This window comes from Periplaneta americana, chromosome 2, assembly GCF_040183065.1.
Source record: "Periplaneta americana isolate PAMFEO1 chromosome 2, P.americana_PAMFEO1_priV1, whole genome shotgun sequence".
Classification (NCBI taxonomy): Eukaryota; Metazoa; Arthropoda; class Insecta; order Blattodea; family Blattidae; genus Periplaneta; species Periplaneta americana.
Genome location: NC_091118.1, coordinates 76411890 through 76429078, shown reverse-complemented (window position 1 = coordinate 76429078; position 17189 = coordinate 76411890). Strand labels below are relative to the sequence as shown.

The following is a 17189-nucleotide window of genomic DNA, read 5'->3' as shown; positions in this document are numbered from 1 at the left end:
TATGTTTCACTGAGACACATTTTAATTAATCGAACTAGTTTCTTGGGAATACCAAATTCAATAAGAATATCATATAATACTTCCCTCTTAACAGAGTCATATGCCTTTTTGAAATCTATGAATAACTGATGCACTGTACCCTTATGCTCCCATTTTTTCTCCATTATCTGTCGAATACAAAAAATCTGATCAATAGTCTATCTATTACGCCGAAAACCGCACTGATGATCCCCAATAATTTCATCTACGTACGGAGTTAATCTTCTCAAAAGAATATTGGACAACATTTTGTACGATGTCAACAAAAGTGATATTCCTCGAAAGTTACCACAGTTGGTTTTGTCCCCCTTTTTAAAAATAGGTACAATTATGGACTCCTTCCATTGTTCTGGTACATTGTTTGTAAAATAACCTACTAAAATAATATATATATAAACCCATTCAGAGAAATAAGTATATATTTTTACTGTTTCCTCGTGTTAAAAGTCAGTTTGTAACATATTTTGACTTTTCATACACGAAGTTTTTTTTGCAAGTTTTTATTAATAGGGAATGAGTGACAAGTGATTATACGATTATGTTTTGAAGGCTTTGGATCATAACGTCAACAAACACTACTCCACAGATGTCATTGTTTATACTACAGATTTTAGTATGCAATAGGTCTTATTGCGCAACGCTGTTGAAAAAATTTCTCCCAGACTTTTTTTTTTTTGTTGTGGATGCCCATGCTTGAATGTAAACTTAATGACATACATGATTATAAATAACTTGACTTGGAAAAACAATCATTAAAGGGTGGTTATGGTTGAGGTGATTTTTGTTGTGATAATTGGAAACAAAATTTGAATATAATAAATAAGAATGAAGTAAGATTTGAATATATTAACAGGACGAGGATGATGCAAACTGGGCCGTGGAGGTGTCTGAGGAAGCTGTGAGGGCCCGTCTGCAGGAGCTGACTGATGGAGCGAAGGGCATGACCATCAACGATGACTTGGAAAAGACTGAGAAGGAGCGCATGGACCTGTTGTATGACTTCTTTAAGACACGGCGCGATGCTGGCCAACTGCTGGACAACAATGCCCACAAGGAGCTGGTGACTGAGGCAGAGCGCCTGGAGATAAAGTCCAAGGCACCCCTTGTGCTGGCTGAGCTGCTCTTTGACCAGAACATCCACACACAGGTGCGTTAATATTAAGATTTATGTGAATGGAATAAGAACATGTTTATATTGCTTAGTTTTTGTCTTAAAATGTTACAGAAAATTTTATATGTTGTAATTACTAGCATGCTGCATACTACGAAGGAAAAACTGTAGCAAAGCAGATAAAGTTGCATTTTTATTAATTCATTGGCAGGAATACTCATTCATTCCATGGAACTTGCTGGAAATTCTTTCTGCCTGCATTGCCCCTTCTTTATAAATTTCTGATTTACTAGAAAAAGTTCATCGGGACTCATGAAGAATTTATCTTAGTTTTCGAAAATGTGTTCTTATTATCTAAAATATTTCTACAGATACAGTTCATATGGTATGAGATCAGAAGAGAGATTTCTGTAAAAGATTGACTGTTCACTGCACTTTTAATTCTAATGTCAACAAAATAAATTGTATTCATGCACAATCAAAGACTGTGATTGCAGCAATAATGCAGGGTGCTGGGCCACAAGCAAAATAAAATTATAGTAAAACCTGTTTTAACATTCTCGTTTTAAAGGAATAATCTGTTAAGTCTCAGCCAAATTGCCATAAGAATAATGTAATTAATTCCTGCTTTTAAGGAATATTTCTCAAGTGGATTTTGTAATAATGAACCCTGAAATATCGACTCGACTTTCAATAATCAATAGTACCAGCATGTCCGATAGCCCATCTCAGTTGATAGTAATGCAGCAATGTCATTCTTTATGGTCTTGCTTTGTGTTGCTTTCACAGAGAGGTTGCTTTGCTTGCTTTGTTCTCGTGAGTTAATTTATTGTAAATAGTAATTGAATAGCTAAGCAGCATTTCATTTCCTCTTGCAGTGCTCTAATATAATCACGTTGCACATACTCTGTTTTATATTTTAGTGAACTCTATTGGATGAAAAGAAAAGTAGAACCTTCCATTTAGTCTGTAAGACCTAGGAGGTTGTGAAAAAATGAATGTTACAATGCAGAGCGTCAAGCATTTCTTTTTCTGCTTCTGTAAAATTTCAATTTAGCATTTGCAACATTTTTGCGCTCAGCTATTCAATTATAGGTTTAATTAAATGATCAAGCTATTCAATTATAGATCTAATTAAATGATTATAGTGTTCGGTATAAACATACATGCCTTTCCTTCCCAGTTTATGTAAATCCGCTTTTAAGGAAAAACCCTATTTACAGAAGAAGAAAAAAAGTAATCCATCAGATTCGTTAAAAGGGATTTTTCTGTATGATCACTGTAAGATCTTGATTATTATACAAAAACGAATAAAGCTGTATGATGATATTATTAATTTTTGATCCAACAGAGAATTCTGTAGAAACTAATAATTCTTATTAATGAAGTTAATATTACTTACATTAATGATTTGTCAGTTATTGGAATGATACCTTCTAAATCTGTGTCATATTCCAGTGTTGAAAAGTTTTTTTTCCCCCCAAAGGATAGGTACTGTTTCAGCCTTACTATTCATTGTTACTCATAAAAATCAACTTTCAACTGTAATACACGATATTTATTTTTCGAAAGGATAGCTATTGCTTCTGCCATGGTATTCACTGAGGAAAATTCAATTCTTAAACTAAAAGAGTATTCAGTATAATTGTTAGGGGTAGCACATTGCTGGTTTCAAAATGTTAGAACACTATAAGAAAATGATGGTGTCATTTATTTATGGTCTGGATCATAGTTTTGATTTAGGTTAGACCACGGATGCTCACTGTTGACTCGACTGAGTCACAAACACCATCCCTCCTTTTCTCCTACCCTTTCGCAGCACAGTCAGTGCAGTTGTTTTTAGCGAACAGTAGAACATCATAAAAATTCAGTGCCGGATTCATCATGGCAAGTCAATCTCGGCACAGTTTCCATAATGAGTGGGAAGTGCAAGATTTTTGTATACAAGAAAAATGTATGGGATCAGATGCCTAATATGTAAGGCAGTAATTAAATCGTTCTCCAGTTTCAACATTAAAATGCATTTTAGACTGCATGATCGTGATTATGAAAGTCACATTTTGTCTGGTAAGTGTGGTCATATTATCTGTAGTAATTTATTATCTCTGAATGTTATTAATATTATTGTAATTTATCAGTTTGCTATGATAATTAGTATACTCCGAAATACTGTTGTTTTTGCTACTGTTATTGTTAATGTTACATCGTAAATCGAACACTGATGACTTAGTGATAATAGTAATCGCTATAAATGTACTTATAATACGACAGTAATAATAATTTTCTTTAGGAGAAGTGAGAACAGCGAAGCTAGAAGATCTAAAATCAGAGAATGCTGATACCTGTTCTGATATAGTACTGATAGAAAATATTGCCAGAGCTAGTTATTGTATATCGGAGCTAATTGCCAAACATATGAAACCATTGTCTGAAGGCGAGTTTATTAAGAAGTGTCTCATTTTTGCAGCGAAAGAAATTTGCCTCAAAAAATTAGTCATTTGAAAATATATGTCTCTCTCAATGTAGAATATATTGATATTGATAACTGGGCCAAGGTAAATAAACTGTTACTCTTTCAGAGATGTGATCATCCAGTTCAATATTTTTTTCATTTAAAGTAGTGGAGCCTGACTGTGTTAGTATCTTGATTTTTGCGATGTTTATTTCAAGATCAACTTCTCTTGTTTTCTTTGAAATTTTGTATGTGTTTTTTATTTTTTATGTTGTGGGCATAATATTGACATCAGCTGCATAAGCTAATATCAGTACTGATTTATAAAACAGTGTTTCATCTGTGTTGACTTCAATTTTCTAATTAAGTTTCCTTATGCTCCTCTTCATCCTAATGGTTCCTTCTCATGTTTTTTTCTTTCCTCCTTCGTTTACCTCATTCTCCTCTTCTATCTCGTCCATTTCTCTCTCTTCTTTCTCATCTTCTACTTCTAACCCTTCACTTCTGTCTCTCCATCCTTCATGTCTACCCGTGCGTTTTTTTTTTTTTTTTTTTTAAAGCAAGATGTAAAGCGCTGCAGCAAGACCGTTCTTTTATTACATTTGCTTCACCGTCGCTGTAGCAAGCGTGCAGCAAATCAAAACATCGCTTTACGAGTTTCCTGCACGATCCATCATGGCAGAATGCATGTTTTGGTATTTTGCAATGTTTATTATTGTTAAAATCATCTAGTAATAATAATTCTATGTCATTATCATGGAAGTCGAAACTATTTAACATGTTCGGTTCTTTTAAGGTTACATTTATTACTGCAGTAATAGAAGCCAATATTAATTGTCCACCATTTTGCAGTCAGTTGACCTACTTACGTTTTTTTTTTCGACCCTCATTTTGCTGCAGCAAAGGCATGAAGCGCTTTAAAAAAACGCACGGTATCTCATTCTCTGCTTCTGCTTATCTCATATTAAATAAACCTGCTTCGTTCCTGCTTCCCCCCCCCCCCTTCTCTTCTATAAGCCATTTACCGGTAGTTTGAAAGCCAGCTGTAACACATTGGTTTGTGTGCAGGTTAAGAAGTATCGCATCCTGTTTCTGCGCTTCACCCATGAGGACCCCAAGGCTCAGAAGTACTTGCTTGGTGGCATTGAGCAGGTGATTGCCCTGCACAAGGACACTCTGCTCCCCAAGGTGCCTGGCATCTTCAAGGTATGATGCATTGTATTACCTCCCCCTCCCTCCAAGAAAGTTGACCTTAATGAGTATTAGGAAAGGTATAGTTTGTGCTTTTTTTCAGTACTGATGAAGAAAATACCATATATATGCAAATACTCCGCGCATATTTTGGGATGCATGCATTATTTGAAACGAATTATGGCCAATTTTATTTTGTTTTATTATTTTTTTCTCCTAAAATCAAGGTGCATAGATTATTCTATGGTGTGGAATATTCGCGTATATACGGTATTTCCATGTTGTTTCAAAGGTTAGTTCTAACTTCATCTTCAGGTGAACAAAGTTCAAGCTACATCTGCTCCTCCATTGGCTCCTCTCTCATTCAGACAATAATAGAATTTGGTTGAAGATTTCATTTTAAAATATTGAGTACTGACAGCTGTTTACAATATGAAGCTTAATATTTGTCCCATTACTTCAATTCAAGTGACCTACACGTTTTCCAGATTGCATTATGTATATATATTTAGCTAATGTGTTAATTTCGTCAGAGGGAACTAGAATAGGAAGAGGAATACAACAAGAACGTCCTTTATCACTTACTTTGTTTAACATCTAGTTGTAGGACTTAGTGAAGAACTGTTTCCAGAAATGAGGGGGATGATAGTAGCAGGAAGAAGAAATAAAGTGCGTAAGATTTGCTGCTGAGAAGAGCAGATACTAAGATACTGGAGCTAAATGACGACTGTAAGCAATATGTAATTAAGATAAATGGAAACAAGACGAAGATCATGGTTATCGAAAGAAAACTAAAGAAAGTAAATGTGTGAATTCGAAATGAGGCAGTGGAACAAGTGGACAACTTCAGATACTTGGGGAATACTATACTGGTAAGTAGTAAATATGAGCTGGTGCCAGAAAGTCAAAGGAGGGTAGCAATGACAAAAAATAAAAGAAGCAGCATCTCCTGTGGACCTCTGGAAGATGAGGAAACTAGTGAAATGCTTTGTGTGGAGTGTGGCCATTATATTGGGTAGAAACATAGACATTACGACGTAATGAAGAGAAATAACTGGAAGCATTTGAAATGTGGATATGGAGAAGAATGGAGCGTATGAAATGGAAAGACAGGATAAGAAATGAAACTGTACTAGAACGAGTGGGTGAAGGAAGAATAATGCTGAAATTGGTCAGGAAGTGAAAAAAAAAATTGGCTGGGCCACTGGCTAAGAATAAACTATCTACCGAAGGATGCACTGGAAGAAATGGTGAATGGGAGAAAAGTTCGGTGCAGAAGAAGGCTTCCAGGATGATATGTCCACAGCAGTACATCCATCAGACAATTCGTCCACCAAAAAATTTGACCATTAATATTTCAGTCAAGAATTACTGTGTCCATAATTTTTTCCCAATTTTTCTTTGCCCACTAGTTTCTGTGCCAACTGAATATTTTGTTCATTTTTGGGTAATAAGTACTTCCAATATGCAATTTAAAAAATAAGGGTTGCTATGGAAATGTATTTAATTATTTTGTAGCATAATAATGTTAATTTCTATGGAAATGAGTAGTTCACTGGTTCAATATTCAATTTTGAAGTGAAAACATTTAAAATGGCTTATATAATGACAACCGTAAGAGGATGGGACATGCTAGTCCACAACAGTTATACTTACCACTTTCAAATAGTGTGTTAGTTTTAAACCATTTATGCAAGTGGACACTCAGGAATATTGGACACTGTGTACTGGACGAGACAATAAAATGGGCAACTTAATAAAGAGAACAAAGATAAATGTAGGACATAATAAAATGTGGACCAAACTTTGAGGACAAAATAGCACAATGGACATTTAAACTGTGGACGAAATAATAGTGGACCTAAAACACAAGAGGGCGAAAAAATATAGTGGACAGAATATCAAAGGGATGTACAAAACAGTGAAAGAAATATCTGTGGACATAGCATCTGGGAACCAGAAGAAGATATCAGACGGTAAACATTAAGATACATGAATTTTATGCAGAAACTAAGAGGAAGTCAGAAAATAGGGAAGATTGGAGAATGCTGTGTTTGTAGTGAAAGACCTGCACTTGAACAAAAGAAACTACAAATGAATATGAATTTCTTCGGATTCATTCGTAGCAGTTTTGTTGTCGAAATTATGATTGTATAAATGTGTTCAGAATACTATAAGATCATTTTATCACTAAGCAACATTGAGTGGTTCAATTGTTGTTCTCGTATTATAAGTGTGACTGTCATTTTCTATTACAAAATTATGCAGGACTGCATTAAGATTTAGATAATTGACATAATGTTTATAGCAATTTCATAAAAGTTAGAAGCATTACAGAAGGTCATAGCCAGCAAAGAACATGGTTTTATTTCCTCATACTTCCGGAATGGAGTAGAGTCTGTACAGAAATTAACTGAAATGTTGTTTTCGTCGTCCAATAGTGATGGAAAATAATTACCTTACATTATATTTTCTCTTGCATTCCGTAATAGATAAAAATGGAGACGTAAAATAATAATAAAAAATTGTTTTATGGTTATTTCCCACTTTTTTAAATATTGAGCTGTAATATATGAGTAGTTTTGAATTCCTCTTCCATTATCTATTAAATCTTTAGATTTTGGTCATCCTGTCAATGTTTTCTTTGTGAAGGTTCACAACGGTACCTTACGTCTTACCTTTATAGGCAGAAATGCAAATTTTAACTTGGGAAAGGTCGTTACATACAGTGTCATTCAGGTGGTCTGCATACCTGGCATTTTGCCGAGGCTAGCGCTGCATTGAATTTTTTCTGTTCCAGCTTTTTTTGAGGGATGAAATAGCGAGACAAAGTAACAACACATGTTTTGTTAAGACTTGGGGCTTTCTTTTGATGTATCACAATATATAGTTTCTTTGGAAAGAATGTTGATACCTGCTTTAATACTTCCTGGTTCCATTATATGTTCATTTGGCTTTTGTACTGCAAAATACATGCTTTTTATTTATTTTATAAAAGGGTAAGTCAGCTGTCTCAAGGTTAAAACTTCACTGGGCAAAGCATCGTTAGTCTTTATGAAACCGAAGGTACCTGATCGTAGAATAATGTAACCTTTAACCGTGAGACTGCTGATTGTAATGCTTCCATGATCAGATGTACACCCACATCACATTTGATTCATAACATGTTATTAACATATTATTTTTCACGTTAGGCGTGTATATAAGCTGTAAGTGTGTGACACTATGAGTGGTCTCTGCGTAAGGGAAATGGAAGTAAGCTTTCTGAATTCAATGGGTGAGCATTTAATACATCTTGCTACTTTCAGTCTTTGTAGTAAATGGTTACGCTTACTTCTCTGGATGCCAGAATATTGAGATTCATGTTTAACCATATAATGTCTTCTGACATTGTATTCCTTACAATTCACATTCTATCCACATATCAAGCACTGAGCCTTATTAATTTCACCTTCTGTAAACAAATCTTTTTCCAAACTTTCTCATAATGCATAGCTTTCAGATTTCCTAGCCATTTTAGACGGAGCCATTTCTCTTTGGACGCTAATGGAAAGCAATGTGCAATTGTAGTGACCAAGTCGATCTGTTCATATTACATGGTGTTTGACGTCACTGGCACAAACATACCTGAACGTTTATCTAGCTTGCCCTTGTGAGGGTAACATTATTCCAGAAGGAGCAAGGTCTGCCCGATTAGCTCATGTTGAGATCAGTGGGGTAAGTTGTCTGGTGCAATATTTGCATTCAAGGAAAGGTTTAGGAACTTTTAAAGGGAAATAATAAACCCTAATTGGATAAGATGGCCATTGACATTACAAAGACATGACAGTAGTTATTCTATCATAACTGAGCTACTGGTCTGACAAATATTTTTTCTTTAGAGTACTGTGTATTGTTTGAAGAAAATTCTTCTAGCAGGTAATAGCCAATACTTGTAAGTTCAGCTAGAGAGAGGGACAAAATCCCTTCAATTTTGATGTGATTGTCATTTGAATTTGATACTTAGCAAAATGCTCATATAACGACCAATGCCGGTTTAGAATATGCTCTGGAGCTGATATATAAAATATTTCATTTCTATTAATGAGAGGAGAGAAAAATGTTAGATTAGCTGAATATATGGTTGTCAGATGTTCTATGATGCGGACATCCTGGAGGAGAAAGTTCTGCTGGAGTGGGCAGGCAAGGTGAGCAAGAAATATGTTAGCCGTGAGATGAGCCAGGAGATACACAACAAGGCAGAGCCCTTCATCAAGTGGCTGAAGGAGGCTGAGGAGGAAGAAGACAGTGACAGCAGTGAAGAGGAGGAGGATGACGACCTACAGGTAAGCGAGCTTGGCATCAATGTCACCAAACCTATACAGGGTGTAAGTTAAAGGTATGTCAAAACTTTGGGAAACCATTGCTTACATCTAGAGGATGAAAATATGTCCATTGCTTACATCTAGAGGATGAAAATATGTTTTATAAGCATATGTCCAGAAATACCTGATTTTCTTGTTATAGGCTCTTTTTTTTTTTTTTTTTTTTTTTTTTTTTTTTTTTTTTTTTTTTTTTGCAACCTCAATAGGTGAAAATACAAAGCGTTCTAGAAGAAGAACTTGACTGTTCTGTTAGAAAATCGCCTGAAAATCGCCTGTACTGATATGACGATATATGTACTTTATGCACGATAGATCTCCTGTTCATTTCAGCATTTGAGCATTTGCATTTGTTGATTTCTCAATAAAAAATTCCTTTAATCTTGGATAGGTAAAATTGGACCAATTCTTTAGCTCCATGCATTGCTGATGTCCATTGCTCTGCAGTAACAGTTAGTGAGCCTGGCTGTGAAACAAGTTAAATCCTGTTAGAGCAATACGATATAAGAGTAATGGAACGGAGAAAAACTCTCTCAGGCGCCGGGATTTGAACCCGGGTTTTCAGCTCTACATGCTGTTGCTTTATCCACTAAGCCACACCGGATACCACCCCGGCGTCGGACAGAATCGTCTCAGATTAAGCTCCAACTCTTGAGTTCCCTCTAGTGGCCGCCCTCTGCACTACGTCATAGATGTCTATGAACGTAGGACCGAAGTCCACACATGTGCTGAGGTGCACTCGTTATGAGTGACTAGTTGACCGGGATCCGACAGAATAAGCGCCGTCTTAAATCACGAAGTGATTTACGCATATCATATAATTTTAATGTACCGAAGTACATATGATAGTTCCATGCAGATATTCTGCGTCATCATACGATGTAAGAGTAATGGAACGGAGAAAAACTCTCTCCGGCGCCGGGATTTGAACCTGGGTTTACAGCTCTACGTGCTGATGCTTTATCCACTAAGCCACATCTCAGCACATGTGTGGACTTGGTCCTATGTTCATAGACATCTTTGACGTAGTGCAGAGGGCGGCCACTAGAGGAAACTCAAGAGTTGGAGCTTAATCTGAGACGATTCTGTCCGACGCCGGTGTGGTATCCGGTGTGGCTTAGTGGATAAAGCATCAGCACGTAGAGCTGAAAACCCGGGTTCAAATCCCGGCGCCGGAGAGAGTTTTTCTCCGTTCCATTACTCTTACATCATATGATGACGCAGAATATCTGTATGGAAATATCATATGTACTTCGGTACATTAAAATTATAATTATCTGTTAGAACAAGTTACCTGGTTGAGGTTTTTTCCGAGGTTTTCCCTCAACCAATTGAAGGGTTCAGAGCCATAGCGGGCCAAGCACCATTTATTAAAAACTGAGAAAGCAAGGGTTAAAGTTAAGTGAATACCATAGTTTAATGAAGATTGACATATCATTTAGTTTTAATGTGTATACGTACTTTATATTACTTGCTATATGGTTCCATTGAATTATGGTAATAACTTAATTTTAACTCTTGTTTTCTATGGTTTTAGTAAATGGTGCTTGGCCCACTATGGTTCTGAACCCTTCAATTGAAGTAGAATTGTTGGGTAACTTTCGGCATTGGACCTCGGACTCATTCCCCTTGGTATGTGGTCTTTAGCTGCTGGTGGTAGTGCAATATACTGCAGGCTCTTCCCTTGACTCACGGTAGCTCGTAGTACCATGGTTGAATGACTGGTTAGACCTATGCAGAAAGATAAAGGGATTCTGCAGGCTATAGGGGAGTTTTGGAAGCAGCACACAGGGGAATCTGTAGTGTGGGGGTCTTAGAACATGTACATCATTCCATCCCACGTAGTACAATGGGCCTATCCAAGCTGCTCCCCAGCCTATGCCCCTCCCCTTTAGGGGGACTAATAGAGTTTCACTGCTGATCTAAATCCACTAGACTTTTATTTGTGAGTAGTAGCAGCTCTTCCATAAGGTCATATGGTCACATACCCTCCCAGTTGTAAATGAAATTGACCAGATTATATTTTGTTTTGAATTTTTTTCATTTGTGTCCTCTTTCCTTTACTCTCGATTTAGGACTGGCACTTGTAGCAATGTGGCAACATGAGCTGGTCACATTTCCACTGTGCAAAATAAGGACCATCTGGTGAATTGCACTGGACTCAGAACTGACAACATTGCTGTCATTCATTGAGAAGTTAGGGGGAAAATGATGCAGATCAAATAATCCCCATGCCATTGGACAACAACATTTCCACTGTGGACTTTTCATGTGATAGTATTTTACAATGAATACTGGTTTTAGGGTTGGTGCAGATGGTGGGGAGCAAGGAGAGATATTTCCTATTTTATGATGGTCAGTCACAGGAGTAGTGTAATAACTGAGAACTTGAAAAAACTAAAACTTCAAATAGTACCATCATTTGCCACTCGATGACGCCACTATATTACACTGTGCCAAAATAAATTGTTTAGAATAGTTACTTTAATATATAAACCTTCCAGCGGACTGTAGAATTGAACAGCAAGAGTATTTCAACAATATATTTGTGAATGTGGCTTGGCAGGGGAGGGGAAAGAGATTCCGTAATTGTCAGTCCAGTCTTGGTCATACCACCAAGTTACGAAAGCGAAAGTCATTGCATATTTGCTTAACAAGTATCTTTGTAAGATACTCTCGAGTGAAGTTGAGTCTTACTACGAAGTGACGAAAAGACATCTACTTTTAATTAACATAAATTATCAATTATATCAGTTATGAATTAAATTCTTCTTTCAAAGTGATTGCTAGTAAGTATTGTAGTTCAAAATGAAGTAAAATATTTACAAAGTAAAGCTTCATCCTATGAGGACATACTTCTACATTTTTTTTTAAATTATGTACTATCTTGTGCTCAAAATCCGCCAGTGTTTGTGGGGACATTAAAAACGCTTGTGTATGGAACCCCAGCGCAAGATGGAGGGAGTCTTCTTGACCATAATGTGGAAGGCTGCAAGACAATCCGAAATTCTCAGATATGTACAACAGCACATTTCAGTCTATGTGATGGGAGATTGATGCTTGTATCCGTGCTAATGGAGAACATTTTGGGCATTTATTTTAAGACACTTGCAAATTTTCCTTTGGTGTGTAATCTTAAATTTCATAATGCACATTTGTTTCTGTGTATATTCCACAGTTCTGGTGTTTTAAGTGCTCTGGTATAGGATGTAGTGTACTATGCACGCAATAGCTGTAATGGCATTCGACACAAACTAGCTTGTGTGTCATAGAGTGTAAACAAGAGTTGTAGAAAAAGAGCTGCAACAAGTAAATATCATTTTTCAGGATCTATGTTCATATAACTTAAGAGCTCTAGATGTGAGGAATATTTCCCCTAAAGTTTTGACGTATCTTTTAGTTACGCCCGAGAAGTTATGACCTTCATGATTAAACTATACAGCTGAGTTGTACTGAAGACAACTTGTATAAGGCAGACTATGAAAGGTCACTGTGCAAGAATTTTCTTTCGGTTGCTAATACATTACTCAAATACCCATATAAATTCACTGCATGCTGTAAGCTGCTTATATTTTATTTGAGAACCACTCCTCTGAATGGTTCCTTTGCTTCTTTCTCTTATGTATTGTTTTGTTTCTTCTCCCACACTCATCTTCGTCATCCTCATTTGTCATCTGCTAATAGATTATTGCCAATACCTACACGAACTGCTTATATTCTATTCCACTCATTAATTACAGCTCTACAGAATGGTACCTCTTCTTATTTCTCTTCACATACTCATTTCTCCTCTTCTCACAATCTTCATCTCCATCCTTCCCGAATTTTTCATGCATCTAATATTCGTCACCATCCTCTGCCTTATATTTTATTCGTCTCTTATTCTTTTCTAGTGTGATGAAAATGATAATCTCAACACTTAGGCTTACTAGATTCGCCCATTGTATTCATCATTCACAGGGATTAAAGAAACAGTCCAGATGCAAAACTTGCATGTGTCAGCTGATTTCAGTCCCCATCAATTTCCAAGGCATTATTCATGGCACCATCCTTTTGAGCAAGGTACATCAGCCATTTGCTACTCCACATTGTGTTAAATGTGGAGGAAGGACTTTGTCTGCTATAGTCATCTTCATCATCATTCACCATGCACGAAATTAAGCCATTTTAATCTATTCCTGTCTCAGCTAAACAGGGTCTAGAAGTCTTTTCTTTGGACGTCCTGATCTTCGTCATCCTAGTGGATGATACTGTAAGAGCACTTTTGGTTTCATGTTTGGTGACATTCTGGATGCATGTTGGAGTCATCTTTTTCGATATGAAGATAGTTTGTCTTCCAGTAGCTGAACATGGAGTAGTTCTAAAATACCTTTGTTTCTCCGATGGTCAAGTAAAATACATCAGACAGTTCATCTCATGTAATTGTATCATTTCTGCAGCTCGTAATCTGCGGATCTCTCTTTGTTTAAGGTCCCAAATTTCACTTCTGTGGAGTTTAATAGTCCTAATGTTTGTAAAAATGTTACTAGTTTTTTTTTTTTTTTATTTCATCCTAAGTATGGGAAATTGCTTACTTTTCTATGACCATATTCTGGATTACTATTTTGCTTAGTATTGGCTCTGTGCCTCTGAATGTTATTACTTTAGTTTTGTTAGGTAAGATTTTCATACTACATTCTTGTGCAAATAATATTGTATTTAGTTCTGTGTTGTTTGAGATTCGAATTTCTAATGTGTACTACTTACATCACCAACGTATTATTTCATCTATATAATATAATATTATATCCTTACAAATATCTTTTAAGGAACCCAAGGTTCATTGACACCCTCGCATAAGCCCGCCGTAGGTCCTTATCCTGAGCAAGATCAATCCAGTCTCTATCATCATATCCCACCTCCCTCAAATCCATTTTAATCTACGTCTTGCCCTCCCCAAAGGTCTTTTTCCCTCCGGCATCCCAACTAACTCTCTATATGCATTTCTGGATTTGCCCTACATGCTACATGTCCTGCCCATCTCAAACGTCGGGATTTAATGTTCCTAATTATGTCAGGTGAAGAATACAATGCGTGCAGTTCTGAGTTGTGTAACTTTCTCCATTCTCCTGTAACTTCATCCCTTTTAGCCCCAAATATTTTCCTAAGTACCTTATTCTCAAACACCCTTAACCTATGTTCCTCTCTCAAAGTGAGAGTCCAAGTTTCACAACCTTACAGAACAACCGGTAATATAAATGTTTTATAAATTCTAACATTAAGGTTTTTTGACAGCAAAAGCTTCTCAACCGAATAATAACAGGCATTTCCCATATTTATTCTCCGTTTAATTTCCTATAATAACCATATTTACGGCGTAATTTTCCTCTTTTTATTTTTCTCTCTCAAAATTCGTAGGCAAAAATCGAGGTGGAAATTACGCGAGAACCACAAAATATCGAGAATAATCTGATCATAAATAACACCAAACAATTCATATACTGTATTAATGTATCAGTAATTATGAACAATTTTGTGACTTTTTTTGTGCCACTGTATATATGTCAATTCTAATGCCTTTAGACTGACCTTGAATAACCTTAGATCATGGTGTTAAACTTCGCGCGTAAAATATTTGTATCAAAATTAATTTGTTCATAATAATCATCATTCATGTATTAGACATCTGCTGCTTGTAACAACAACTACACTTGTTCTCTCCAACGTTTTGCTGATCTTTCCAATTGTGCAGAAGTTCAGAATTGCAGTAGAATTCTATACTGTGTTCCATAATGCCTAACAAGCGTCATAAACATTGCCGGCAGAGGAAAGGAGAAGAATAATTGCTATTCAACCAATGGCAGAGGTCACATCGCAGTTGGTCAGCCTGAAGTGTTTTACTTACACACACACTCTCTCTGTCTCTCTCTTTTTCTGTGCATTTGCGGGCACTTCCTTCTTCCCAATATTTGGACATATGATTCACAGTCTCTAGCCTTTCTAAATATTATTGTTAATTTTATAATTAATTTTAAAATGTTTAATTGCAAACAATATCTTAATTTCTTTCGTACTTTAGTTTTTGTAACCTGCAATGTTAATTATGTAAAGGAAATAAACGTAAATGTATTTTATCCTCCACTACTTTCATCAGACAAATCCCAATAAACTTCTATGTCATCAGAGGAATCATAGACCATTTATTCGTTATAAATGGTATGAATAAAGACCTTGGTTTTGCCATGCTTATTTTTACAATACTTGGAATTTTCATGAAAGATGCTCTTCAAAGAAAAAGAGTGTGTCCAATTTTGAATAATTTCAAGGAAAAATTGTTCTGGGGCTGGGTATCGATCCTAGGACCCTTCGCTTAGCGCACAAATGCTCTCTCGACTGAGCTACCCCAGGAACTGTACATGACACTGTCACAATTTTTCCTTTATAACCACAAAACTCAAATGGGCTGACAAGACGCCAGAACCCAACTTTGAGTGCACACAAATTCTGTGTGACTTAAATTGTGGCTTCCTGTTAACATACCTCCAGTAACGAAATATATTATGCAAATCTGGCTTTCAGGTAGTAGCTCCCTGTAAAGCAGGTGCTTTACAGGGAGCTACTACCTGAAAGCCAGATTTGCATAATGTGTCCAATTTTGTTTAAAGTAAGAGGGAGAAATTACGCAAAGTAAATATAATTCTGGAAAAATATGTTCTAAAAATTTGGGAGGAAGAGAATTATGCGAGTAAAAATGGTATGTGGATGTATGCTTTCAGATTGAGTATGATGACCGTGCCAAGACGTCCCCCCTGAAGGAGCAGCCCAAGCAGGTCCCTAAGCCAGTGATTAACCACGACGATGATGGAGAAGATGACTTGGACATTGACGCCATTTAAGCATCACTTTGCAGTACTTATAGTCTGTAACTAATTGAGCAAGGTGGAGGCAAGAAGCAAAGCTGGTAAATTACATATCATTATTGAAACCTATGTAAAATTTGATGTCACTTGTCTGTCAATTGAAAAGTGAGTGTGACTTAACAGTCGCTTCTTGCAGCCTTCTTGCATTGCAGTGATAAATGACTATTCCGAATGATTTATCTCAATTAAAAAGAAATATATACATCTTTTGCAAATTCTGTGTCTGAGTCATCGAAAGAAATGCTCATACTGGTTCCATTCCAGTGCCCTGGTGCGTAGTTTGACTGAGAGACGGGGTTTAAAATCTCTTTGTAGGATCAGGTGGATTAGAATGTTATATTTTTAGTGTGCAAGGTTCTGGTTATTCTTTTTTTTATGGCACTGCACAGACAAAAATTTAGACAACTTAGCAAGTTCAGATCATATATGTATATATAAAAGACTGATTTTTTTGTCTGCTTAGAAACATTGAATTGTAGTGGTATGTAAAAGCAAAATGATGGCCATACACTAGTTCATTGCCTTCAGACTGAGTCAGAATTTTGAAGGGTTTGTGCCTCACAGCCAAAGTATTTGCTGGTTATTATTTCTGTGTTTGTCGATAACTGATGTTTCAGAGAATTCATTCTACTGGTGTACCTTTATGTATTTGGTGAATTAAAGCAGGAAATTGTTTATATACTAAATGGACTTAACGTTTTCCGTGCTTGACTAATGTTTAAGAAAAGAAAAAGAATTTGTGTGAATTGTCTTTTTTGTGTACGAAAATCTTTTGGGGACGGTTCTCTCTAGGGCTTTATTTAATGACTTCAGTGAGCATTTTGCATATGTAAACACTAATTTGACTTGTTTAAATGTTTCTTTGTCATTGTTGTAACATTTTTTTTTTTCATATGCAGTTGTTTTTGTAAAGCTTTGAGGAAAAAGAGATGCAAGGTAGGATTCTTGTTAGATAAAACCATTCTTCATTCCCGATACTTTGCTTTTATCACTGTTTGGCCCCTTTCTCTTCGGAAATAAAGTTGATGCATATAAACAATTTTCTGATTGTAGCTTAAAATTATTTGTGGGTGTTAATGCCTGCCTGTCTAGGTTACATTCACTGGCAACTATGAGACAGTCTGTGTAGTGTATTT

General features: G+C 36.2%; 1 protein-coding gene across 3 annotated transcripts in view; it reads left to right on the top strand.

The window, feature by feature from the left end:
- The window catches only part of eIF5 (eukaryotic translation initiation factor 5), a 227288-nt gene extending 210345 nt beyond the window's left edge, over positions 1-16943 (top strand). For all 3 annotated transcript variants that reach the window (XM_069817991.1, XM_069817990.1, XM_069817992.1), the window contains 4 exons: positions 893-1186; positions 4671-4808; positions 8924-9118; positions 15910-16943. In XM_069817991.1, the coding sequence (XP_069674092.1) occupies positions 893-1186; positions 4671-4808; positions 8924-9118; positions 15910-16029 (747 nt within the window). In that variant the 3' untranslated portion in view covers positions 16030-16943. The remainder of the gene's footprint in view (positions 1-892; positions 1187-4670; positions 4809-8923; positions 9119-15909) is intronic.
- Positions 16944-17189: the final 246 nt, after the last annotated feature.